The 25,210-nt window shown below is 43.3% G+C and overlaps 1 protein-coding gene and 1 pseudogene across 3 annotated transcripts in view; one reads left to right on the top strand and one right to left on the bottom strand.

Moving 5' to 3' along the window:
- LOC114894333 overlaps positions 1 to 4,276 on the top strand; it is a 29,317-nt pseudogene extending 25,041 nt beyond the window's left edge.
- Positions 4,277 to 11,962: 7,686 nt separating this feature from the next.
- LOC114893965 (rab5 GDP/GTP exchange factor) overlaps positions 11,963 to 25,210 on the bottom strand; it is a 104,441-nt gene continuing 91,193 nt past the window's right edge. For 2 of the 3 annotated variants that reach the window (XM_029220005.1, XM_029220001.1), the window contains 6 exons: positions 24,422 to 24,598; positions 20,310 to 20,595; positions 18,483 to 18,633; positions 16,741 to 16,924; positions 15,235 to 15,378; positions 11,963 to 14,689 (listed from right to left, as the gene is read on the bottom strand). In XM_029220005.1, coding sequence (XP_029075838.1) covers positions 14,669 to 14,689; positions 15,235 to 15,378; positions 16,741 to 16,924; positions 18,483 to 18,633; positions 20,310 to 20,595; positions 24,422 to 24,598 — 963 coding nt within the window. In that variant the 3' untranslated portion in view covers positions 11,963 to 14,668. The remainder of the gene's footprint in view (positions 14,690 to 15,234; positions 15,379 to 16,740; positions 16,925 to 18,482; positions 18,634 to 20,309; positions 20,596 to 24,421; positions 24,599 to 25,210) is intronic. The other variant, XM_029220000.1, reaches the window with a different exon arrangement.

The raw sequence follows: 25,210 nt of genomic DNA, 5'->3' as shown, positions 1-25,210 counted from the left end.
CAAAGAGGAAATAAAAAATACCTAGAGACAAATGACAATGAAAACACGATGATCCTAAGAGGGAAGTTTATAGCAATACAGGCCTACCTCAAGAAATAAGAAAAATCTCAAATAAACAATCTACCTTACACCTAAAGAAACTAGAGAAAGAAGAACAAACAAAACCCAAAGTTAGCAGAAGGAAAGAAATCATAAAGATCAGAGCAGAAATAAATGAAATAGAAACAAAAAATAATAGCAAAGGTCAATAAAACTAAAAGCTGGTTCTTTGAGAAGATAAACAAAATTGATAAACCATTAGCCAGACTCATCAAGAAAAAGAGGGAGAAGACTCAAATCAATAAAATTACAAATGAAAAAGGAGAAGTTACAACAGACACCACAGAAATACAAAGCATCCTAAGAGACTACTACAAGCAACTCTATGCCAGTAAAATGGACAACCTGGAAGAAATGGACAAATTCTTAGAAAGGTATAACTGTCCAAGACAGAACCAGGAAGAAATAGAAAATATGAACAGACCAATCACAAGTAATGAATTGAAACTGTGATTAAAAATCTTCCAACAAACAAAAGTTCAGGACCAGAAGGCTTCACAGGTGAATTCTGTCAAACATTTAGAGAAGAGCTACACCCATCCTTCTCAAACTCTTCCAAAAAATTGCAGAGGAAGGAATACTCCCAAACTCATTCTATGAGGCCACCATCATCCTGATAAGAAAACCAGAAAAAGATACTACAAAAAAAAATTACAGACCAATATCACTGATGAATACAGATGCAAAAATCCTCAACAAAATACTAGCAAACAGAATCCAACAACATATTAAAACGATCATGCACCATGATCAAGTGGGATTCATCCCAGGGATGCAAGGATTCTTCAATATATGCAAATCATTCAATATGATACACCATATTAACAAATTGAAGAATAAAAACCATATGATCATCTCAATAGATGCAGAAAAAACTTTTACAAAATTCAACACCCATTTATGATAAAAACTCTCCAGAAAATTGGCATAGAGGGAACCTACCTCAACATAATAAAGGCCATATACGACAAATCCACAGTAAACATCATTCTCAATGGTAAAAAACTGAAAGCCTTTCCTCTAAGATCAAGAACAAGACAAGGATGTCCACTCTCACCACTATTATTCAACATAGTTTTGGAAGTCCTAGCCATGGCAATCAGACAAGAAAAAGAAATAAAAGGAATACAAATTGGAAAAGAAGAAGTAAAACTGTCACTATTTGCCAATGATATGATACTATACATAGAGAATCCTAAGGAAACTAGAGCTAATCAATGAATTTGGTAAAGTTGCATGATACAAAATTAATGCACAGAAATATCTTGCATTCTTATACACTAACAACAATGATCAGAGAGAGAAATTAAGGAAACAATCTCATTCACCATTGCAACAAAAAGAATAAAATACCTAGGAATCAACCTACCTAGGGAGACAAAAGACCTGTATGCTGAAAACTATAAGACACTGATGAAAGAAATCAAAGATGACACAAACAGATGGAGAGATATACCATGTTCTTGGGTTGGAAGAATGAATACTGTGAAAATGACTCTACTACCCAAAGCAATCTACAGATTCAATGCAATCCCTATCAAATTACCAGTGGCATTTATTACAGAATTAGAACAAAAAAATCTTAAAATTTGTATGGAGACACAAAAGACTCCGAATAGCCAAAGCAGTCTTGAGGGAAAAAAATGAGCTGGAGGAATCAGACTCCCTGACTTCAGACTATACTACAAAGCTACAGTAATCAAGGCAATATGGTACTGGCATAAAAACAGAAATATAGATCAATGGAACAAGATAGAAAGCCCAGAAATAAACCCACACACCTATGGTCAACTAATCTATGACAAAGGAGGCAAGGATATACAATGGAGAAAAGACAGTCTCTTCAGTAAGTGGTTCTGGGAAAACTGGACAGCTACATGTAAAAGAATGAAATTCTCCCTAACACCATACACAGAAATAAACTCAAAATGTATTAGAGACCTAAATGTAAGACTAGACACTATAAAACTCTTAGAGGAAAACATAGGAAGAACACTCTTTGACATAAATCACAGCAAGATCTTTTTTGATCCAACTCCTAGAGTAATGGAAATCAAAACAAAAAAAAACAAATGGGACCTAATGAAACTTAAAAGCTTTTGCAAAGCAAAGGAAACTACAAACAAGATGAGAAGACAACCCTCCGAATGGGAGAAAATATTTGCAAACAAATCAATGGACAAAGGATTAATCTCCAAAATATATAAACAGCTCATGCAGCTCAATATTAAAAAAACAAACAACCCAATCGAAAAATGGGCAGAAGACCTCAATAGACATTTCTCCAAGGAAGACATACAGATGGCCAAGAAACACATGAAAAGCTGCTCAACGTCACTGATCATTAGAGAAATGCAAATCAAAACAACAATGAGGTATCACCTCACACCAGTCAGAATGGCCATCATCCAAAAATCTAGAAACAATAAATCCTGGAGAAGGTGTGGAGAAAAGGGAACCCTCCTGCACTGTTGGTGGGAATGTAAATTGATACAGCCACTATGGAGAACAGTATGGAGGTTCCTTGAAAAAGTAAACATAGAATTACCATATGACCCCCCCAGCAATCCCACTACTGGGCCCATACCCAGAGAAAACCATCATTCAAAAAGACACATGCACCCCAATGTTCACTGAAGCACTATTTGCAATAGCTAGGTCATGGAAGCAACCTAAATGCTCATCAACAGATGAATGGATAAAGAAGATGTGGTACATATATACAATGGAATATTACTCAGCCATAAAAAGGGACAAAATTGGGTTATTTGTAGAGACATGGATGGACCTAGAGACTGTCATACAGAGTGAAGTACATTAGAAAGAGAAGAACAAATATCGTATATTAATGCGTATATGTGGAACCTAGAAAAATGGTACAGATGAACCGATTTGCAGGGCAGAAATAGAGACACAGATGTAGAGAACAAATGTATGGACACCAAGGGGGGAAAGCGGTGGAGGGTGGTGGTGGTGCTGTGATGAATTGGGAGATTGGGATTGACGTATATACACTAATATGTATAAAATGGATAACTACTAAGAACCTGCTGTGTAAAAAATAAATAAAATTCAAAAAATAAAGAAATGGACAGGAATGATATAAATTGCAAAATTTTACTGAAAAAAAAGAAACAACCTGCTGTATAAAAATAAAATAAAATAAAATTCAGAAATTCAAAAAAAAGTAAGCATTTTCCTAGCTTATTAAAACTCCTAATAACCTTAACTAAGTGTCTGTAAATGACTTACCATGTGTCTGTGCCATGACTTTTTAACAATTGTTTTCATGTTTACTTGTTAAATAATTATTTTCCTCAAAAAAAAGCGCCAGTAGCCTGGCTCTGATTCTTCTGAGGCTCGTGGGCGTTGAGCAGCGTCACCCTTTATAGCAGAAAGCTGGCGGGCACTGTGGGGAAAAAACAAAACAAGCAGCAAGTGGAGGAGGTGCTAGAAGAAGAGGAAGAAGAATATGTGGTAGGAAAAGTTCTCGACCATCGAGTGGTAAAGGGCCAAGTGGAGTACCTCCTAAGATGGAAGGGGTTCTTAGATGAGGACGACACATGGGAGCCAGAAGAAAACCTGGATTGCCCCGACCTCATTGCCGAGTTCCTGCAGTCACAGGAAACAGCACACGAGACAGACAAATCAGAGGGGGGCAAGCGCAAAGCTGATTCTGATTCGGAAGATAAGGGGGAGGAGAGCAAACCAAAGAAGAAAGAAGAGTCAGAAAAGCCACGAGGCTTTGCTCAGGGTTTGGAACTGGAGTGGATTATTGGAGCTACAGACTCCAGTGGAGAACTCATGTTCCTGATGAAGTGGGAAAACTCTGATGAGGCTGACCTGGGCCCTGCCAAGGAAGCCAATGTCAAGTGCCCACAGGTTGTCATATCCTCCTATGAGGAAAGGCTGACGTGGCATTCCTACCCCTTGGAGGATGACGACAAAAAAGATGACAAGAATTAACTCTCCTGAGTACCAGCCCTTGTCACGTCTGACCGTGGGGTTCGAGTGGGGAAAGGAGTTCTACTTGTCTTGACACCATAGAGGTGGCTTGAGAAGATGTCCTTTGAAGAGCCAGTATAGTTTCTGTGCCCTACAGCAGCCCAAGTGCTTTAAAGCTGCTCTATGCTGTATAGTTTGCACACCCATCCCAGTGGAGGGGAAGGACGGTCAGTGTTTCAAGGCAACCCATTCTGAACTTTACTGAGAAAGGCAAAGGGCCTTCTACATAGGACAAAACTTGCAGGCTGGGATGTAGGAGAGCAGAAGATACTGTAGACCTTCAAAGAGCATCTCCACAACCCACAGCCTTCTTCCCAATAGTGTTAACTCTGCATTTTTACAGCATAGCATGTATGTAGTTTTTGGCTATTACTGGTGTATTATTTGGGGCGGGAGGGATGGGGTGGGAAAGAAGGGAGATGGGTTAGGATCATTTTTGTTAAAATCTGGGGCCTGATTGGGTAAATGGTGAAACAAAGGAAAGAACAACTAATGATGATTTGGTTCTGTGTCCAGAATATTTTATCCTTTCAAAAAATGTCATTGGCAACCTAAATGAGGACTGTGAGAGATCGTTTATAAGCTGTGAATGCCTGAAACTTAGAAGCCAAGGTGTTCCCTGCCTCAGAATAATGCTGTTCCCAACAAAGGACTAAGCCAGTTACGAAGTTACCGAAGCTGCCATTCTGGGGGATTGAAGCCGGCTGAGGAGGAAAAGTCTTATTGGAGTGTATACACAGGCAGGTCATTCTGTCCTAGAGGTGCTGATTCTTGAAATTGTCAAGAAGACCCTTTCTTCTCCAGCCATGAGGTTATAAATATAAGCTTCTCCACCCAAGCCACTGGCTGAAGTATCTGGGGAAGGGCAGCAGGTGGTACCGGAGGTGGGAGAGGAGGCAAAGACAAGGGCCGGTGCTCTTAGGGTGGAAAACTCTTGGAGCCTCTGTTTTTTGAACTTTGAAACCATTGGTGGCAGGGTTCAGTCACTGACAGCACAAGTTCACTGAAGCACTTCAAGAGTTGAATGATTTCAAAAGCCCTGGTCTCAGGAGAAGATTAAATTTTCACACTGGGGCAGTGGTTCACTTTAAAACAAAACTTTTTTTTTAATCCTAAGCATTAACTAAAACCCAAAATGCTCTCATGACTCATGAGATCCATCAGTTCTTGACATCATCTAGACCTGCATCTAGAACTCCACTGTAAAAGGCATGTGTTAGGTTTCTGTGAAAACTTTTAAATGTAAACTTTGTACCAACACTGTCAGTTTGTCTTAATAAAATTATAGATTTATATTTTAAAAATCCAGCGGCATACTTGTGTGGGTCTATTTTTGGGCTCCTCTATTTTATTGATCTATGCATCTGTCCTTCTACCAATACTCCATTGTCTTCATTACTGTAGCTATATAGTAAGGCTTATTTGGGTGATTTTATTCTTTTCCAAGATTACCTTAGATATCTAGGGCCTATGGCTTTCCTTATGAATTTTAATTTATAAATTAAAAATTATAAAATTATAAATTTATATAATTATAAAAATTAATTATAAATTAAATTTATAAATTAAATAATCTTTTCTATGTCTAAAAAAACCATTGCTAGGATTTTGATAGGAATTGTATTATACCTTTAATTTGGCAAGCAGTGACATCTTTACTATGTTGAGTCTTCCAGTCATGAACATGATATGTCCCTCCATTTATTTATGTCTTCTTTGATTTCTTTTATCAGTATATTATAGTTTGCAGCATATATGTTCTATATATGCTTTTGCTAGATTCATACCTAAGCATTTTTTTAACATCTTTATTGGTGTATAATTGCTTTACAATGGTGTGTTAGTTTCTGCTTTATAACAAAGTGAATCAGTTATACATACACATATGTTCCCATATCTCTTCCCTCTTGCATCTTCCTCCCTCCCTATCCCACCCCTCCAAGCGGTCACAAAGCACCGAGCTGATATCCCCGTGCTATGCGGCTGCTTCCCACTAGCTATCTACCTTACGTTTTGTAGTGTATATATATCCATGCCTCTCTCGCTCGCTTTGTCACAGCTCACCCTTCCCCCTCCCCATATCCTCAAGTCCGTTCTCCAGTAGGTCTGTGTCTTTATTCCTGTCTTACCCCTAGATCCTTCATGAAATTTTTTTTTCTTAAATTCCATATATATGTGTTAGCATACGGTATTTGTCTTTCTCTTTCTGACTTACTTCACTCTGTATGACAGACTCTAGGTCTATCCACCTCATTACAAATAGCTCAATTTCATTTCTTTTTATGGCTGAGTAATATTCCATTGCACATATGTGCCACATCTTCTTTATCCATTCATCCGACGATGGGCACTTAGGTTGTTTCCATCTCCGGGCTATTGTAAATAGAGCTGCAATGAACATTTTGGTACATGACTCTTTTTGAATTATGGTTTTCTCAGGGTATATGCCCAGTAGTGGGATTGCTGGATCATATGTTAGTTCTATTTTTAGTTTTTTAAGGAACCTCCATACTGTTCTCCATAGTGGCTGTACCAATTCACATTCCCACCAGCAGTGCAGGAGTGTTCCCTTTTCTCCACGCCCTCTCCAGCATTTATTGTTTCTAGATTTTTTGATGATGGCCATTCTGACCGGTGTGAGATGATATCTCATTGTAGTTTTGATTTGCATTTCTCTAATGATTAATGATGTTGAGCATTCTTTCATGTGTTTGTTGGCAGTCTGTATAGCTTCTTTGGAGAAATGTCTATTTAGGTCTTCTGCCCATTTTTGGATTGGGTTGTTTGGTTTTTTGTTATTGAGCTGCATGAGCTGCTTGTAAATTTTGGAAATTAATCGTTTGTCAGTTGCTTCATTTGCAAATATTTTCTCCCATTCTGAGGGTTGTCTTTTGGTCTTGTTTATGGTTTCCTTTGCTGTGCCAAAGCTTGGAAGTTTCATTAGGTCCCATTTGTTTATTTTTGTTTTGATTTCCATTTCTCTAGGAGGTGGGTCAAAAAGGATCTTGCTGTGATTTATGTCATAGAGTGTTCTGCCTATGTTTTCCCCTAAGAGTTTGATAGTTTCTGGCCTTACGTTTAGGTCTTTAATCCATTTTGAGCTTATTTTTGTGTATGGTGTTAGGGAGTGATCTAATCTCATACTTTTACATGTACCTGTCCAGTTTTCCCAGCACCACTTATTAAAGAGGCTGTCCTTTCTCCACTGTACATTCCTGCCTCCTTTATCAAAGATAAGGTGACCATATGTGTGTGGGTTTATCTCTGGGCTTTCTGTCCTGTTCCATTGATCTTTCTGTTTTTGTGCCAGTACCATACTGTCTTGATTACTGTAGCTTTGTCGTATAGTCTGAAGTCAGGGAGCAGATTCCTCCAGCTCCGTTTTTCGTTCTCAAGATTGCTTTGGCTATTCAGGGTCTTTTGTGTTTCCAAACAAATTGTGAAATTTTTTGTTCTAATTCTGTGAAAGATGCCAGTGGTAGTTTGATATACCTAAGCATTTTTAAGTGGTTGTAAATGGTACTGTATCTTTAATTTTACTTTCCTTTTTTGTTGATGAAAAGTGGACGTTTTGTTTATTTTTTAAATATTTATTTGGTTGCGCCTGGTCTTAGTTGCGGCACGTGGGCTCCTTAGTTTTAGCTCACTGGGTCTTAGTTGCAGCAGGCAGGCTCCTTAGTTGTAGCATGCAAACTCTTAGTTGTGGCATGCATGTGGGATCTAGTTCCCTGACCAGGGATCGAACCCAGACCCCCTGCTTTGGGAGCGTGAGTCTTCACCACTGCGCCACCAGGGAAATCCCAAAAAGTGGACATCTTAGATAATACATTGTAGCAACTGTGGATTCTGATTTTCCCCCAAGGCTGATGTTATTGTTTTGCTTTTAGTAAATTGTCTATACCCAATCTGTGGAAACTATCTTCTCCATGGTATGTAGCCCATGATGTCTCTGCTCAGTTTAATTTATATTTTTAATTTTTGTAAAATAAAAACTCCCGATTGCCCCTGGATCTGTACAGCACAGGAGACCAGCAATGACTGGTTTGAGGTTCTGATCAGACACTCGAGCCAGTAAGGCTTTCACCCTTTGCTCATAGGTCTGGGGGCGAGTGGGGAAGCCTATTCAAAATTCAGTCTGTTTTCAAGCCTATCCCAGCTTTTACTTTCCACCACAGAGCTTGTGCTTTCTTGGGTCTCCCGTGTGTGTGCACACAGCCTCCCACTCAACCAGGGATGTGTGGAACCTCTCTGGTTCTCTCTTTTCCAGGAGTTCCTTGGTAAATTTCTATAGAGTCCACTCGTCTGCCACCTGCCCCAAGTGGGACTGCAGCCTCAGGCTAACAAAGTTGTGAGCTTTCCCCGTTCATTTCCTATTGAGTTTGCTATTTTTACAGACAATGCCATTGCACACGGGTCTTTCACCTTTCCCTCCAGATCAAGCCCAACAATGAAGCTGCTAGTTTTTAGAGACACCTTCACCCTGGTAGCACTACAAGCTGGGGATGAGGGGGGAAATGGAAGCAGCTCCAGGCAAGATACTCAGTGTTCTTTCCTGAAGTTCAGCAAGTTTTTCCATAAATAGATGCTTCTCAATTTTTTTAATTTACTTGCCTTTGGTCAACTTCCAGCGCCCTGAAATGGCTGGTTTAGACAATTTTGTCCTGTTTTATAGTTGCCCGACACTTTGCCAGAAATATCCAGGCATTACTGAACCTTTCAGCTTTGGACAGCTTGGGATCCAGCTGGGATCCAGACTCTACCCTACCAGCTACAGCCCCAGTGGGTGAATCAGCCTTCTGTAAATGAAGCTCTCCATTCAAAGCAGACCTCGCTCTGCTGGGGAGGGAAGGCTCAGTGTCATGCAGCTTTGGGGCTGAGCTTGCAGGACCAGAACTCAGTACATAACCAGCAGACTGATCCCTGCGTCCTCCGACATCACTCCCCTGCCTCATCCCAAGGTACCCACTTTATCAATCGGTGCTCGTGACTGCAGATGGGCTACGTCCTAGTCTCTACATCTTCCATCAGAGAGGTCATGAGAAGTGTCATCTTTCACATAGTTCAATGTGTACAATGGATCAGATCACTGGTGGAATTGCACCATTAACCTTTAACTTCTCCAGGGACCAAAGTAGGGAGGGTGTGAATAGGACCGTAGACAGGGCTTGTGGGCTCCTCTCTGGTCCTGTTTCCACCAACTGACCCCCAAGTGCTGGCCCCTACACCCCCACCAGATCCCCTGCATGGAGGGGATCTAGGTAAGCAGGCTGACTCTGGGCCTCCACAACTACAACCAGCATTTATCCTCTATAGGCTCCACACATTTTGATTCACTGAATCCTCACAAGAATCCTAGGAAGTAAACGCTATTATCAATCCTTATTTTTACAGATGAAAAAAAAATGGTGGCAGAGAGTATAAATGAAACTTGCCCAAGGATCCCCAAGAGAAAAGTTGGCAGTGACAGAATTTGAACCCAGACAATCCGGTTCCTAATCCTAGACCCAAGCTGCTAAATACCGTGTTCTCTTGCCTCCCCGCATGCGGCCATCTGTTGACGACCTGGTCACTATTATTGCTGGCACTAGGACAGTGCTTTTGAAATTGCAGGCTGCCTGCCTTTAAGTTGGCCATGCAAGCAATTTCGTGGTTAAGCCCGGTTTTTCAATTAAATAGAAGAAACTAAAAATTTTGAACATCAGTGCGTGTTATGTGTGGTGAGGGTGGTTTTTATTTCATGAAATTTGTTTGTTATCAACGCATCCTTTTCAGACATCAGTTCTCAAATCCTTCAGCGAATGACAGGGACTCACTGCAAAGGCAACACCACTGTTGATGGAAGACTAGAGCTTAGAGGAGATCTCTTTGCTTTGCTAGTTCTCATCTACCAAAGGTAACCAGAGGTGACCCACTAGCCTTGCTCTTGGACACCCTCCACAGCACACTGTTAAAATAAATGTTTCCAGAGCGCCAGGCACTGTTCAAAGTGCTTTGTTAACCTGCTTCTGGGAATTCCCTGGTGGTCCAGTGGTTAGGACTCCGTGCTTTCACTGTCGAGGGCCCAGGTTCAATCTCCGGTCAGGGAACTAAGATGCCACGGTGTGGCCAAAAATGACCCCCCAAAAACAAAAAAACCTTCTCAATCCTCACTGCATTCAAGTGGGTACGGTTATCCTTATTTTACAGATGAGGAAACAGGCACAGAGAGGTTAAGCCACTCAGTCAAAGTTACGTGGCCCGTCGGAGTTGGAGCCAGGGTTTGGACCTGCCATGCCGATTCCAGTCCTGAGAATGCCCTTCCTGGACCAGACGGCGCTGCAGCATCTCCCTGCAGAGCCTGTGGCCTGCCATGCCTGTGTGGCCACCCCGTCAGCAGCCTGGAGGAATCTTGTCCTCAGGTAAGAAGACAAATCCCTGTAGGACTCCCATCCTCCACCCCGTAGTAAGCCAGGGCCCCAGGAGTACAGTCTCTGCCCTCCGCATGGAATGCTCCAGACCAGAATTCCCCCCTTTGTGTGTGCCTTCAAAGCACACCTCTTTCAAGATGGCTGCTGCGACCACCGCAGCTGAGGTGTCACAGCCATCATCCTCACCCAGGTAACCCTCTTTATCTCATCACTGGCTGCCATGAGATTATAAATATATTTCTGTGTGTATGGACCGTCTCCCCCACCGGAAGGAAGTACCAGAGGGCAGGCATTTTGTCTATGTGCTGCTGTGCCTCTAGCTCCTAGATGGATGATGGCACATACGAAGAACCCCAGAAAAATTTATTGAGTGACCAAGAGTTTGGAGTAAAGAGGGTGAATAACCTCAAAAGCAAAACTTAACCCCCTTCAACCTGCTATCTGCTCCTGCAATGGTCAAACCACTCTAGTTCATCCATCATCAACAACTAGCATGGTATAAGGAGTTTGGGGTCTTCAGCGACAAAAAAAAAAAGATGGGCTCTCACAGACGGGCCGAGAGAGAGTTTGTTCAAGACAGCAAATAAGTTCACAATGAGCTGGACTGGACTCCAGAGCACACCTCGGGTCTGTGCATTCACTCCGCTTCTCTTGAAATCCGCAAGGACAGTGGACGCGTCCGAGGACCTTTAGGCACAGTGCACCCACCAGGACAAAGAGGTGCTAACAAAGCACCATCTCCAACTGGACTTGTGGGCTGGGTCCATGTCAGATTTTACAGACGGTAGGGAAGGAAGATGTGAGCTCTTATTCTCCAAGGGCTTCTGCATCGCGATGGAAACACCACACTCAAACCTCCGAGTCCGAGGAGGGAGCAGCGTTCCACGCACTAGAGACGGCAGGACGAGGCGAAGGAGGTAGAAGCAAAAGCCCGTTGAGGTGTCCCATCCTCAGCACTGTCCTGTCCCACAGAGCACCCAGAGGCTGGCCCCTACCACCCAGCCCCTGCTGGAGAGCGAGGGAGGGAAGAGCCACAGAGCCCCTGCCCACTGGGAAAGGGAAAAATTCACGTTAGTGAACATGACTGCCCTTTACAAATGCGGAGGGTGCATTTCCTGGCAAAACAGGCCTGGCCCATGCCGGAGCTCTGTGCCGGGAAGTCAGAGCCGGCTTCTGGAGCCCCGGGCTGAGTGCACACGGAGGGCGCGTGTATAAGCAAGAAGGGAGGTGGGTCAGCTCTGCGAGCACTTGTTGGTCCAATACACTAGAAGCGGTTTGTACTCTCAGCGAGAAGACCCGTGTGCTTGGTGAGACCCAGAAGGATACCACTGCCCGCCCCTCATCCTGACGACGGGTGACACTTGGAAAGAACAGCTTACAGAACACCCCCAATTACTTACCTCACATGTTCTTCCCTTAGAAAACACCCATCAGACAGAAGGAAATGGAGACACAGCAAATTCAGATTTTTTATTCTGGAAAGCACATATGCACATATTTCAAACACAGAAAATTAATCTGGGAGTGAATGCCGTAACAGATCAGCTACTGATCATCATGCAGCAAGGTAAGTGAAATGGATTCGCTGGCCCTCGAAACCCCACAGTGCCTGCAGGAGGGTTGAAAAACTAGGATGCTGAATCCCTACGTACTGCCAAAGAAAATGCAACTGAAGTGGCAGGTTCCTAATGACGAGAAAAACTTACAGATAGATAGAATCAAAACTGATTCAAGTCATACAGTGAAAGGACAAAAGGAAAAAGGAAAGAGATCAATATGATCTGAAACAACCATTTTAATAGTAAGTTGCTGACCTTTTATTGGACTCTGGTCCAAGATGCCTGAGGATGAGCCAGTGTTCCTGCACGGGGTCACCCCTGAATGGCAGACAGACCCTGTCTGTGACACTCTTCTCATCCTGAGGCCCCCCAGCAGGAGACAGCAGAGGACGAGGCCTTGTCTGCTAGTGCCCAGGTAGTAACAGGTCCTCTGGGCTTGCTGAGGGTCAGTGGGCCCAGGCCCCACGGGCTCCCCTCCTCCCTTGGTACACCTGGCTGATGCTGGGTTTCCGGAAGATCTCTGAGAATCACCTGCGAGGGAGAATGCTGGATTTTAAAGTGAGTGACCTGACCTCATGACAAGTCATACCATCCAGGCATTTTTGGCACTTCCTTTCCTCACGCCTAACAGTGTCCCTGCTCCCCTGGCTACAGATGCCAGCCAGTCCCTGTGATTAAAACAAGGGCCATTAATGTTAGCAACAAGCTGGACTGAACAAACCAGTGAAGGTGACGCTTTTCACCTGTCTTCCTTTTCTGTTACTCTGCCAGTCCTAAATCTATTCCTGTAACTCCACTTCATGGGGGTTTTAGTAATTCAGTAGCAGCTTCCTCTAAAATCTGTTCGTCTTAGTGATACTGTTGTTTCTAAAGGCCAAGCCAAATGGCTCTTTCTCAATCTTGTCTCAAAGTCTCTAAAGAGAAAACTAAATTAACCGGTTAGCCATGCATCATGTAAGCAACTCATATCATAAAAAAACTGGATAGACAAGTATGATTACTGCGCTTGAAACGTACTAAAAGGAAAAAAAGGAATATTAACATATCAAGTTACTATGATGATTATTTTAATAACAACCTTAAGTAAAAGCCCACAAATGTTTTCCATTTAAGAATGCCTGGATATTAAAAGAAAAAAAAAGCCTGGGATAAAATGTTCTAGGCCAATATATTTCAGACTGCAGGGCTGGTTCTAATTTAGAACAGAATACAGACCTGGAGTTAAGAGAAAGAAGTGCTGACTGACAGTCGCGCCCAAGGTTTTAACTGCCCTTCTGCTATAACATGGCTTGGGAGAACACAGAAATCATTAACGACTATGGGTTAAGGCAAAAAGCTATTAAGAAAAAGAAAAATGGTAAGAATACAAGTAACAAGAAAGGGCTGGAAAAGATGCACAACTGTTTTAAAATGAAGACGGTTTGGAAGGAAAACAGGGATGAAGGAATTAGATCATCAAAATGTTATAGGAAAGAAAAGTGCTTTTGGTTTTTCCTGATAAATGACAAATCAGAATTGCTTTCCTTCAAATTTCACAGGCCTCGTTTACTTAATGTTACTGATCTACTACTAGTTGCCATTTCCTTCTGAGAATGTTAACTGCATAAAAATAAATGCAAAAAACCCAAAAAACACCCAGGAAAAGAAAACCCATCCCCTCTTCAAAGAAAACAAGAAACCTTGTCATAACTATTAGACCGACTCATCACCCTCTCTCTCCACACTGTCATCTGCATTCCAGAAGAGAACAGCTCGTTTTCACTCTAGAGCCGTGTGTACTTCATTTTTAAGCCCTTTTGAGTGAGGAAGCTGTTTTAACTTTTATAATGGGGGGAAGGGACAACAGAGAAGAAAAAGACAGTGGAACATTCTGTGCCAACTCAACTCAAACAAGACCGAATTCCTCGCTGTCCACATGGAAAATGAAACTTAGATCTGTACCATGTAGGTGACTTTTAAATATTTAACTTTTTACTCAAGATAAAAGCACAAATCTGTCTTATAGTATTAAAATGTGACTATTTTTTCTTCAAAGGAAAAAAAAACTTAGAAAGATAGGTATGTTTCCTTGCAAGCAAAATGGAGAAAAAGGTATTATTGTTGTTACTATAATTATTAAGCCACAGACACATAAAATCCACAAAATGGATTGGGGTGGCTTTGGAAATGCAGTATCATATCAAAGGTGCAGACTGTTTTGAACATTCTGTACAGATCGGGCTGAAACAAAACCAAAGCAAACCTCAACCCCACCAGCAGTGAAGCGCCTCTGGGACCCTGGGAAAGACAGCATGGCCTGCTCCGACGACGAGGTCACGAATCTTCTCCGGCGCTACTCAGGATCATCCCGCCAAGTCCGCAGGTGAGGCTGAAGGGTTCTGGCGCTGCCCAGTGCGAAGCACGTGCATCATTGGACCAATTTCTGAACAGATTTTTTATAAATATATACAAATCAGTTACAGGCACTTGAAATGTCTTTGGCTGGAATAACCCAACATTGCAAGATAATGTATTCACAGAGTGTCCAGGCCCAGGCTGGGTTCAGCAGGCAATGATTATGGTTCTCTCAGTCTCTCTCAGAAAACGGCAGCCGTGGGATTAGGCATCAGCCAAAGCCACCTAGAAGAGAGCAAGACGGCAGCCCAGTCACGCAGCAAAGCCGGGATAACTCGGCCCCACCAGCACTCTTACCAGGTTCTGGTCCTATCCCAAACCCAGGGAGCCACACCGCACACATCTATCAGTCAGGGGAACTATTAAATCCCTAAAAAAATAGACCTCTAGGAGGGAATGAATAGAAATCTGAGCCTCCTGCAAGACGCAGCTGACCCTGCAGAGCCACTGTGCTGCGATACAGCGTTACGTGTCTGGAAACCCGGATGAGCATTCTGGGACGTGACTTCTCAAGCTCGCGGAATCGGAGGGGAGGCAGCCCTCAGGGTCAGCTGCTTGCCAGTGGGGATCTGAGAACACTTTTTTCCCAGCTGAGGCCTGGGTATATGGTTGAAGATGCAACACCATAATTGAGGCTGAGGGGAGATGACTGCTGATAAAAAGACAGGAAATAATTTCTCTGGAGGAAAGGAATCTCCCACAATAAATGGAATAAGGACTAATTGGGACTTTCTGGTGCAATGCTGGGTCAGACCCCACCCACTGCTCACCTTCTCAGGACAAAATTCAGGATTGCTCTGACGCAGTTTGCTGGGTCTGCCTTTGATAACCGCATAGCAAAACATCGTTATTACCATCACGAAGAGGAAGTAACTGGTGTGCATGAGGTGCAAGTTTATTAATGAGCGGTCATCCTAAACAAAGAGAACAAACCAGAAACATGTGCACTGAGTTACTGAGGATTTTAATGCTGGGTTCCTGGAATCAGGGTGCACAACTTCCAGACTTGCCGCAACTATCGATTCACACGGGAATCGACAGCTCAACTATTAGCGCTGGAGCTTGTTAAGTGAAGACAGGGTGTTCCCGACACCACCCATACCTTCCCTTCCTAAGGGGGTCCTATGCCCGAATCCCCCCACCCCTGACAAGGCCCCATAGTCTTTAACCCCTGCTCTTCTCTTTATGTCCTCTTATTCTGACAGCCCTCAGGTTGCATGGCTGACAGCCCAAGCCTGTGTTCCTAACTCCTCCCCTGAGAGGCTGCGTCCTTCCTGGTCCTTTCCCCACTTGGACAAGCCCCTGGCTGGAAACGCTGAAGCCGGCCTTGACTCACTCCTCCTTGATGTCCCACAGGCAAGCAGCCACCGGGCCCGGCCAGTTGTTGAGATCCCAGCCAGGCCCCCACTCCTGTTCCTTCTCGCAGCTCCAGGCCTCAGGCGCCATCTCATTTACACACATCAGTTGGGCAGACCAGTCTTCCTGACACACTGCTCTACAAATTCCCTAGAGCCCAAACTCAGGCAGTGATGGCCTCGTCCGAGGAGAAAGTCTAAACACCTCAGCAAGGCACAAAGGGCCTTCTGGAGCCTGGCCCCTGCCCACCATACAGCCTGATCCCCACTGCTCGCTCCTGCAGGCCCCTGGTATACCACTGTCCACAACTTGATAAAAATGAGGCATAAGGAAAGAGAAGGACGGACCAGGCAAAAAGAAAAATCCACCTGGCATATATGGACAGAAGAAAAGAGGATTTACAAAAATTCAGTGCAGTCTGTTAAAAGTGGGCTCAAGTCGGAGCAGCGAACTAAACTAGCAAATCATCCACTAGTCTGGAGTACAGTGCCTTCTGCCCATTTCCTCCTTGCAAAGTAAAATCCTACACAGGCATCAATATCTAGCCAGAGTCATCTCCTCCTATTGACTTCTGCCTTTCTGAATTCTGAACTATTTATTGCTCAGACTGACACTAACCCAATACGCTTCAGTGAGTGGCTGCGTGGATGAGTAAGACTGAACCAGCCTCTGCTGTAAGCCCCAGGTTAGGCACACAGCAGTGTTCAATAAATAACTGCTGTTGAACAAAGTGGAAAACAAAGAACAGAAGCAATTTTCTTAACCCAATGGGCGGCATGTTTTTCCAAGTCTCCAGCACTCCACCTGGTCTCCCAACCCAGCTGGACAGCTAGAATGGCAGGGGCTAAGCTAACCCAAGGAGGTAAACAGGGCCTGCTCTAACAGTTCCTGGACACACACACACGACTGCTCTCACTTACATCTGGAACAATAACTGTAAGCTTGGGATTTAAAGCATGATAGACTTTTCCAATGGCCCCCTTGTAACACCAGAAAGGATTGTAGTCTTGAGCATATTTTGTGTTGGCATCTCTGGCAGTTGTGAAGATCTTGTACCAGAGCGTGGCGTTGCTGTAGGTGTCAGGAGCACAGTGCGGCGGCTGTCTGCAGGAGAAGACGGGGCAAGACACATGCTCAGTGGCCTTGAGACATTTACTTGTGTCTCAGCCACCGGCGCTGGCATAGCACCAAGAAGATCCACACGTGCAGAATGGAGAAATAAGAAACATATTCTCTTGAGATAAATACCATTATATTTTTAGTTCAGTGATTTTTTTTTTTTTTTTTTTTTTCTTTGCGGTACGCGGGCCTCTCACTGTTGTGGCCTTTCCCGTTGCAGAGCACAGGCTCCGGACACGCAGGCTCAGCGGCCACGGCTCACGGGCCCAGCCACTCCGCGGCATGTGGGATCCTCCTGGACCGGGGCACGAACCTGTGTCCCCTGCATCGGCAGGCGGACTCTCAACCAATGTGCCACCAGGGAAGCCCAATTTCTTTAGAAAAATTAATAAACACGTAAAGAATAAGAAATAGGCATCCGGCACTTAGGAGTCTGGGTGCTAGACTTCTGCCTTCAGAATTCAACCCATGTACTCTCGCATATGATGTGGCCAGAGAAGGACTCGCTCCTTTTAAGCCCATTTTCTCAAATTATCTAAACTCCTAGTCACAACTGGAAGTTTTACATACAAAGTTCTCTATCAGATATTACAACCAACAGCAAATAATGCTTAACTTGTCCTACAAACCTCCAAATGTCTAAAATAGATAAATCCCAGGATAATTATTTTAAAAGGATTCACCCTAACATTCTTTTAAATAGGCTACATCTTGTGTATTTCATGTAATTATAGATCATTATCTCCTTTCCAGAGAAAGGAGAGGCAAGAAAAGCCTTCAAGGCAAAGCGGTTACACTGACAGCTGCTCAAAAAAAATATGAAGCAGGGCTTCCCTGGTGGTGCAGTGGTTGAGTCCGCCTGCCAATGCAGGCGACGTGGGTTCATGCCCCGGTCCGGGAAGATCCCACATGCCGCAGAGCGGCTGGGCCCGTGAGCCATGGCCGCTGAGCCTGCGTGTCCGGAGCCTGTGCTCCGCAACAGGAGAGGCCACAACAGTGAGAGGCCCACGTACCGCAAAAAAAAAAAAAAAAAAAAAAAAAAAAAAAAAAATAAAATATATATATATATATATATATATATATATATATATATATATATATATGAAGCAAAAGTTTCAGAAACAGTAACTATATCACGGAAAATAAGGTTCAATTTATACTATCAATTTAAAAAATAACTCTTCCTGGATAATGGAGACAAACAAAACCTTTATCTTTCAGGAGCCTTAAATGTCATTATGGTCACAGGATCAGTTCTTATTCATCTTTCCTGTGGCTTCTTCTACCAACAGGAAAGGCCACCTAAAACTTACACACAGCAACCAGATGCTTTCACAACCTTGTTGAAACACTAACCCTGATACTTCTATGCAGAAGTTTTACCTTTAGAAAACCAAATTAAACTGAAACAATCTCATAGACAGGTCCCAGTAATGACAATTCTACAAAGTAACACGAGGCAAGCTGTCCTGAGAATTTGCTCAGGCATCCCAGTCACGTTTACGGTAAATGGAGCTTCTTACGGGGTGAGGAAAGTACTTACACAGTGACAGGGAACACGCCAGGGTGGGCTGTGAGGGTCATGCAGGCTGTGAACACCACCTGCTCACAGTGGCCGTGAAGGGCACAGTCGTCCGAGCTCCAGGCTGTGGGCAGGGTAAAGGTAATGTTTATCTCCTCGTGGGCTTCTCTGCCTGGAAAGAGAAATTGGTTTTTTGGTAAGTAAAGCGAGAATTCATACATTTATTACTCTCTGGAATCTGAATGAATCCTGACATCAAACCCACCCAGGAATCACCTATCAGCCCACTGAAGTGGGACCCCTGCTTTTGTGGGGTTTCAGGAATAACAGCAGTTCCGAGCCAGACTGAGGCCTGCTCACCTGGCAGAGCCACAAAATGGCAGACGGAGAGGGGTCACCTTCAGCCAAGGCCTGGAGTTGCCACGCAAGGGCCCAGGCCATGCCTGAGTGGGAAGGCTGGGGCTGGGTAAGTCATCACCATTGTTACAGCTTTCATACAGCACTCTTACCATTTTCAAACTGCTTTTATATGTACTACTTCACTTAAAATGTACCACTATCTTAAGAACATAACCAAAGAAGTGTTACTGTTCCCCTTTTACAAACGAGTAGACTGAGGATCAGAGGGCTGAACAGACTTAAGAAAGGTCATGAGACGGGTGAGTGATGAAGCGTAAATGAATAAGGTATTCGAATGTCACAGCGGAAGAAAAAGGTCCACTTGCTACGTGGAAAACCCAGATGTTGCCCTTACCTCCTTACATGGGAACAGCTCTCACCTGGTACAGCCAACAGGAGGCTGGCAGGCACTCCCAAGTTCCTTCAAGGACTTTAAAAGGTTCTTGGTAACCAAACCAAAGATGATTCTTCCAAGGCCCAAGCCTCTGGCACAAAGCCTTTCCTGATTATTCCAGCTTCTACTACTTTCCAACCTTCTCCTGAATCACCTACAATCACCTGAATCACCTACAGTCTGTCATGGGTTTAGTACTAGTCCAAGGGCAGTGCTCAATGGTCCGTAAGTGTTCGTTTTTAATATTATTTAACAAGCATTTATATAGCGTTTCCTTTGTGCCAGGAACTATTTTAAGTGCTGATGAATATTAACGCACGTTACGCTTGTCTCTTCCAGATCCCAAAATTCCAAAGGGAAGAGACCAGGCTTTTTCTAGTTCTTAGCCCAGTGCATTCACAAAATTTTAAGACTAGTAGCAATATCTGTAGTATGTACTGAAAACTCCAAAATGATGAGCCAGAATAAAAAACTGGTGTTTTTAACAGACTCACAGATACAGAGAGCAGGCTTGTGGTTGCCAAGGGGTGGGCTGGTGGGGGAGGGATGGATTGGGAATTGGGATTAGCAGAGGCAAACTATTATATACAGGATGGATAAACAAGGTCCTGCACGGGGAACCATATTCAATATCCTGTAACAAACCATAATGGAAAAGAATATGAAGAATATATATAACTGAGTCACTGTGCTGTACAGAAATTAACAACATTGTAAATCAACTATACTTCAATAAAATTAAAAAAAAAAACTCAAAAATTTTAAAATGTGTGTTTTTAAATATTAAGACCAGAAATAGGCCTTATAATTTTTTCCCAGTCTCCTACTCTTATGGGCTTTTATTGAGAGCCTACTGCATAGCAAACACTTTAATAGGTGAAGATGTAGTAGAAATGGTCCCTTCTTGGCTTCGTTTAGTTCAAACTCAACAAAAGGGAAGACATATACAAAAAATAAAAAACAGTCTGATGAATAAAACCGTACACTCTAATGCTCTGTGTTGTAACAGCTGTTACCTGAGAAAGCCTGGAGAGAAGTGGCTAACACTCACATACCTGAGAGTCCAATCTGATGCCCGAGGACGGTCGAGTACAGATGGGTGACGTTGCGAGAGTAGCCGCCAAAGGGTTTGAGTGGGTCCAGGGTTAGTGTGATTGCAACTGAGATGTTCACTGGGCCTGAATCCTCCAGGGACTGTGGGGACTGGGTGGACATCCTGGCCTGGCCGCTGGTCACTGTGCTTTCCAGAGCTGTGGTGTCGTTTGTGAGATGCTTTAGTGTTTCATTCTCTGATACGCACAAGTCCAAATCATTAAACCGCAGCAGAAAAGTATTCCAATCCTTCAGTAAAACGAGAGAGAGGAAAACAAGCCTGAGCCGACGGAAAGTGCCGCCAGTGCAGTGACAGTCACAACCCCCGGTGAGGCCGTCACACAACAGGGGAACCATGCCTCAGAGTCAGTCCTTCAAAATATACAACACCACATTCAGCCTCTTGTGCTGGCATAATAGTGTGGTTTTTCAACCACTCTCACACTCAAAATCTAAATTCTTCATTGGCATGAGCTATTACACTGTGAGATTAAGCCAACTTAGGAAAATATGTAAAGAAAAAAAGGCTATTAAACTTACAGGAAATGATCTAGCCCCAGAATCAAGCTTGAAAAGAAAGCTTGAACAAAAGTAGTAAAATATTAAAAGTATTAATCCAAACTCATTTAGCAGTTACAGTTAGTTTTTAAAAATTAAGGCCGCCTTAAAATATTTTCTCATAAGGTCAATTTTCTACACCTTGCTTTCTGTCTTGGGAACGCAAAACTGCAGTAAATACCAACACTCGTGTGGTACTTTCCCCCCTCGTCATGGACTTTGGATGCCACTTTAGAACAGGAACAATTTCAAAAGGGAGGAGAAAAGATGTTTTCAGGCTTCTCTTAATATCTATACTGATGGTTTAAATTATAAGCAGTTTTAAAACTGACACCAACAAAGTACCCACCAGGGTGTGTGTTTTTAGTTTTAGCAGACACCCAAAGATGAACTCAGGCTAAAATAGCAATAACAAATCAACTGAGGCTGTTACATACAACTTCTTTCTCCCAAGCAACATTATCTACAAAAAGGTGCCAAAGGTGAAGACAAACCAAGTTACATTTTTTTAAAATAAATTTATTTCATTCATTTTATTTTTGGCTGTGCTGGGTCATCATTGCTGCATGCAGGCTTTCTCTAGTTGCGGCGAGTGGGGGCTACTCTTCATTGAAGTGCGCAGGCTTCTCATTGCGGTGGCTTCTCTTGTTGCGGAGCATGGGTTCTAGGCATGTGGGCTTCACTAGTTGTGGCTCGTGGGCTCCAGAGTGCAGGCTCAGTAGTTGTGGCGCATGGGCTTAGTTGCTCCACGGCATGTGGGATCTTCCCGGACCAGGGCTCAAACCCGTGTCCCCTGCATTGGCAGGCAGATTCTTAATAAGTGCGCCACCAGGGAAGCCCCAAGTTACATTTTTTTTAAAAATTTGTTTTTATTTTTGGCTGCGTTGGGTCTTCGTTGCTGCACACAGGCTTTCTCTAGTTGCAGCGAGAGGGGGCTACTCTTTGCTGTGGTACGCGGGCTTCTCACTGTCGTGGCTTCTCTTGTTGCGGAGCACAGGATCTAGGCATGCAGGCTTCAGTAGTTGTGGCACATGGGCTTAGTTGCTCCATGGCATGTGGGATCTTCCCAGACCAGGGCTCGAACCCATGTCCCTTGCATTGGCAAGCAGATTCTTAACCACTGTGCCACCAGGGAAGTCCCAAGTTACATTTTGAATAATTCTAACATTGATTAAAAATGCCATTCGGAGTAATCCCTAACCAGTCAGGTCTACCTTTATAGCCTCAGTTTATCAGTATCTGGCATTTAGTAAGAAGGCAACCAGATATTTCAAATTACATTTTCCCTGACACCTACAAACTCAGCAGACCATTAAAGAACATTAGGGCTGAAAATGAACATCCTAGTCTCACCCCTTCCTATTCCAGACATGAGGAAACTGAGGCCCAGAGCAAATCAGGGACTCTCCAATGCCAGCTGAGTTGAAGGCAGACTTAGAATTGTTTTCTGATTCACAGCGCCAAACTTTCCCCATACACCTAGGATCCTCATTTGGAAATAAAATCACTAAATTAATCATAATCAAAGTTCTTGCAGCATCTTGCAGCTCTGCTTTCCTGCAGAGTTCGAGTCCATTTTGAACAGCTGGCCAAGGCCAATGTCAGGCCCCATTTTGATTAAGGGCTAATTATCCAGACTACATCTTAACCACTGATCTTGGCCGCGTGTTCAACATGGACTTGAGCTTTGAGGGAGAGCAATGCCAGGATGCTGAAGAACTTTGGTTGCGACTAGAATGTTCATTTTCAGCCCTAATGTAGGTACAGCCTGTTTCGATAACCTTTAAAGATTCAGGCAGGGTCAGAAAAGGGGGAGAATGAAGCCAGCCAGCAGGTATCTTGGTAAGAAACTCTTTGGAAGGGTTTCACAGGAGAAATAGCTAAAACTTGTTACTTTGTATTAGAGACTTAATGTGGGAAGGTGGTCCCTTCTTGCTAACATCACCTATGATCTAGAATGCCACAGAGCACAAGAGGAAGCATAATCCCCATAACACTGAGCAAAACTCTCCTCTTCATCACAAGGCACACACGATGCAACAATAATGCAATCCCTATCCCCGCCCCCATGCCCACTCACCAACAAACACACCCAAGAAGAAAAAGTGTAAGAGAAGACACTCACAGAATCTAAGACGGGAACTAATTTGTCCTAAAAGACACTTATCCACCAGTAAATTCACCATATCATTGATTCAGCATAATTTCTAACGCATAAAATAAATTTATTAATAGGTATATTGTTATTCACCTCTATTAAACAAGATTATCAACTGTATTGTTTTCTGATATGCAGAAACACTTTTTAAATTTATTTTATGATATTTTTGATTTTTGGCTGCATTGGGTCTTCGTTGCTGCATGCAGGCTTTCTCTAGTTGTGGTGAGCCGGGGCTACTCTTTGTTGTGGTGTGTGGACTTCTCACTGCGGTGGCTTCTCTTGTTGCGGAGCACAGGCTCTAAGCGTGCGGGCTTCAGTAGTTGTGGCATGCAGGCTCCATAGTTGTGGCTCGTGAACTCTAGAGCGCAGGCTCAGTAGTTGTGGCACATGGGCTTAGTTGCTCCGTGGCATGTGGGATCTTCCCCGACAAGGGCTCGAACCTGTGTCCCCTGCACTGGCAGGCAGAGTCTTAACCGCTGTGCCACTAGGGAAGTCCCACACACATCTTTTAAAATCTGTATTATGACTGTTCAAAAATTATTATATGCCTAGACTAGCGATTAAAGAGCAACGCCCAAATAATTCACTTAAATTGACCAAAAAATAAAATCTAGAAGGCAAGTTTGTAGATTACTGAAGCTTTCCTTGATAAGAAAAAGGCAAATATGTTTGGAAATAAGATCCTGCTTTCTAATTTCTTTAGAATTTCTTCTTCTCCAATGAAAAAGCTATCAGTACAGCTGACAAAACTCCATGACAGTATATGGCTTTAAAATAACAAATGTTGGCTTCCCTGGTGGCGCAGTGGTTGAGAGTCCGCCTCCTGATGCAGGGGACACGGGTTCGTGCCCCGGTCCGGGAAGATCCAACATGCCGCGGAGCAGCTGGGCCCATGAGCCATGGCCACTGAGCCTGCGCGTCCAGAGCCTGTGCTCCGCAACGGGAGAGGCCACAACAGTGAGAGGCCCGCGTACCGCAAAAAAAAACAAACAAAAAAAATGTTTACAGTTTTTAAAAATTGTAGTTAGCTAATTTAATATGAATAGCAAAGAAGTTAGTTCTTGATCTTCTTGACACAAACATTTTACAAATATATTTTCCAAAATACATGTTTCATTGCTGAAACAGTCTAACTAAAGCTGGTAGCATTATTTAAATCAATAACTATCTGACTAGGTTATTTCCTAACAAAGTGAGTCACAGCAAGATGCAAGACCAAAAATTCTGAATAAATATTACTCTTTCTCACTGGGATAAAAGTCACAACCAAAGAAAGGTATATGGAGAGCCAAAAGGTGTTTTCCCACTCTATAAAGGTCCAGCCAGTCTGAGAGGAGAACTTAGAATTTACTATACCTCTGCCATTTCTGGTGACTTGATCTCCTTGATTTTGAAGAAATAGCCCAAGGTCAGGAAAGCTATTGCCATGGCGCTTACACTGATCATAAAGACCACCAAGGGGGGCCGGCTGCTGATGTACACCTTCAGGTTCTCCAGGGGGTTGATGTTGAACATTATTCTGATCAGCTCCACCTGAAAGGAATGAATCAGAAGATTCACCCACTGACTCGCCAAGAGAGAACCTATGACTCTCACTTCTGTTTCTCTGATGGTTTTGGGGGATGAGGAGGTCACTCGTTATTGAACTTGAGAACTATCTGATCATAAATCCATTCAAAAGACTAGAAGGAAATAAAAGACCACTAAATGCTAACTGTCATTATTTCCAAGTGGTAGGATCTTGAAAGATAGGCATTCTTTCGGTTTGAATTTTCTAATTATTCTTTAATGAACATTTGCTACTTCCATATTACTTAAGAAAATGTTTAAGTCAGTGATACGACACAAATACATGCCAACATGTACAAAAGTAAACTGAGGATACTCTTATTTCCTACCACTGAAGAGCTGAATCCTATTTATTCAACATTCTGTCCTGTTCACCACCATACTCATGCCCATCCCAGCACCTGGCAGAGAGTAGGCACTCAACAAATACTGAATTTTATCACTCCCCTGCTTAAAGCCCTCCTAAGGCTTCCCACTGGACCTGGCATGAGATTCCTGTGAAGGCCCACAGGGTGTCATGATCCAGAAGCCCCGCCAACCTCTATGACTACCTCTCCACCAACATTCCCGCCTCAT

This window comes from Monodon monoceros, unplaced genomic scaffold, assembly GCF_005190385.1.
Source record: "Monodon monoceros isolate NGI ecotype Baffin Bay Population unplaced genomic scaffold, NGI_Narwhal_1 Super_Scaffold_13, whole genome shotgun sequence".
Taxonomy (NCBI): domain Eukaryota; kingdom Metazoa; phylum Chordata; class Mammalia; order Artiodactyla; family Monodontidae; genus Monodon; species Monodon monoceros.
Note: the sequence above shows the minus strand (reverse complement) of the source record. Positions and strands in the feature narration are given on the sequence as shown.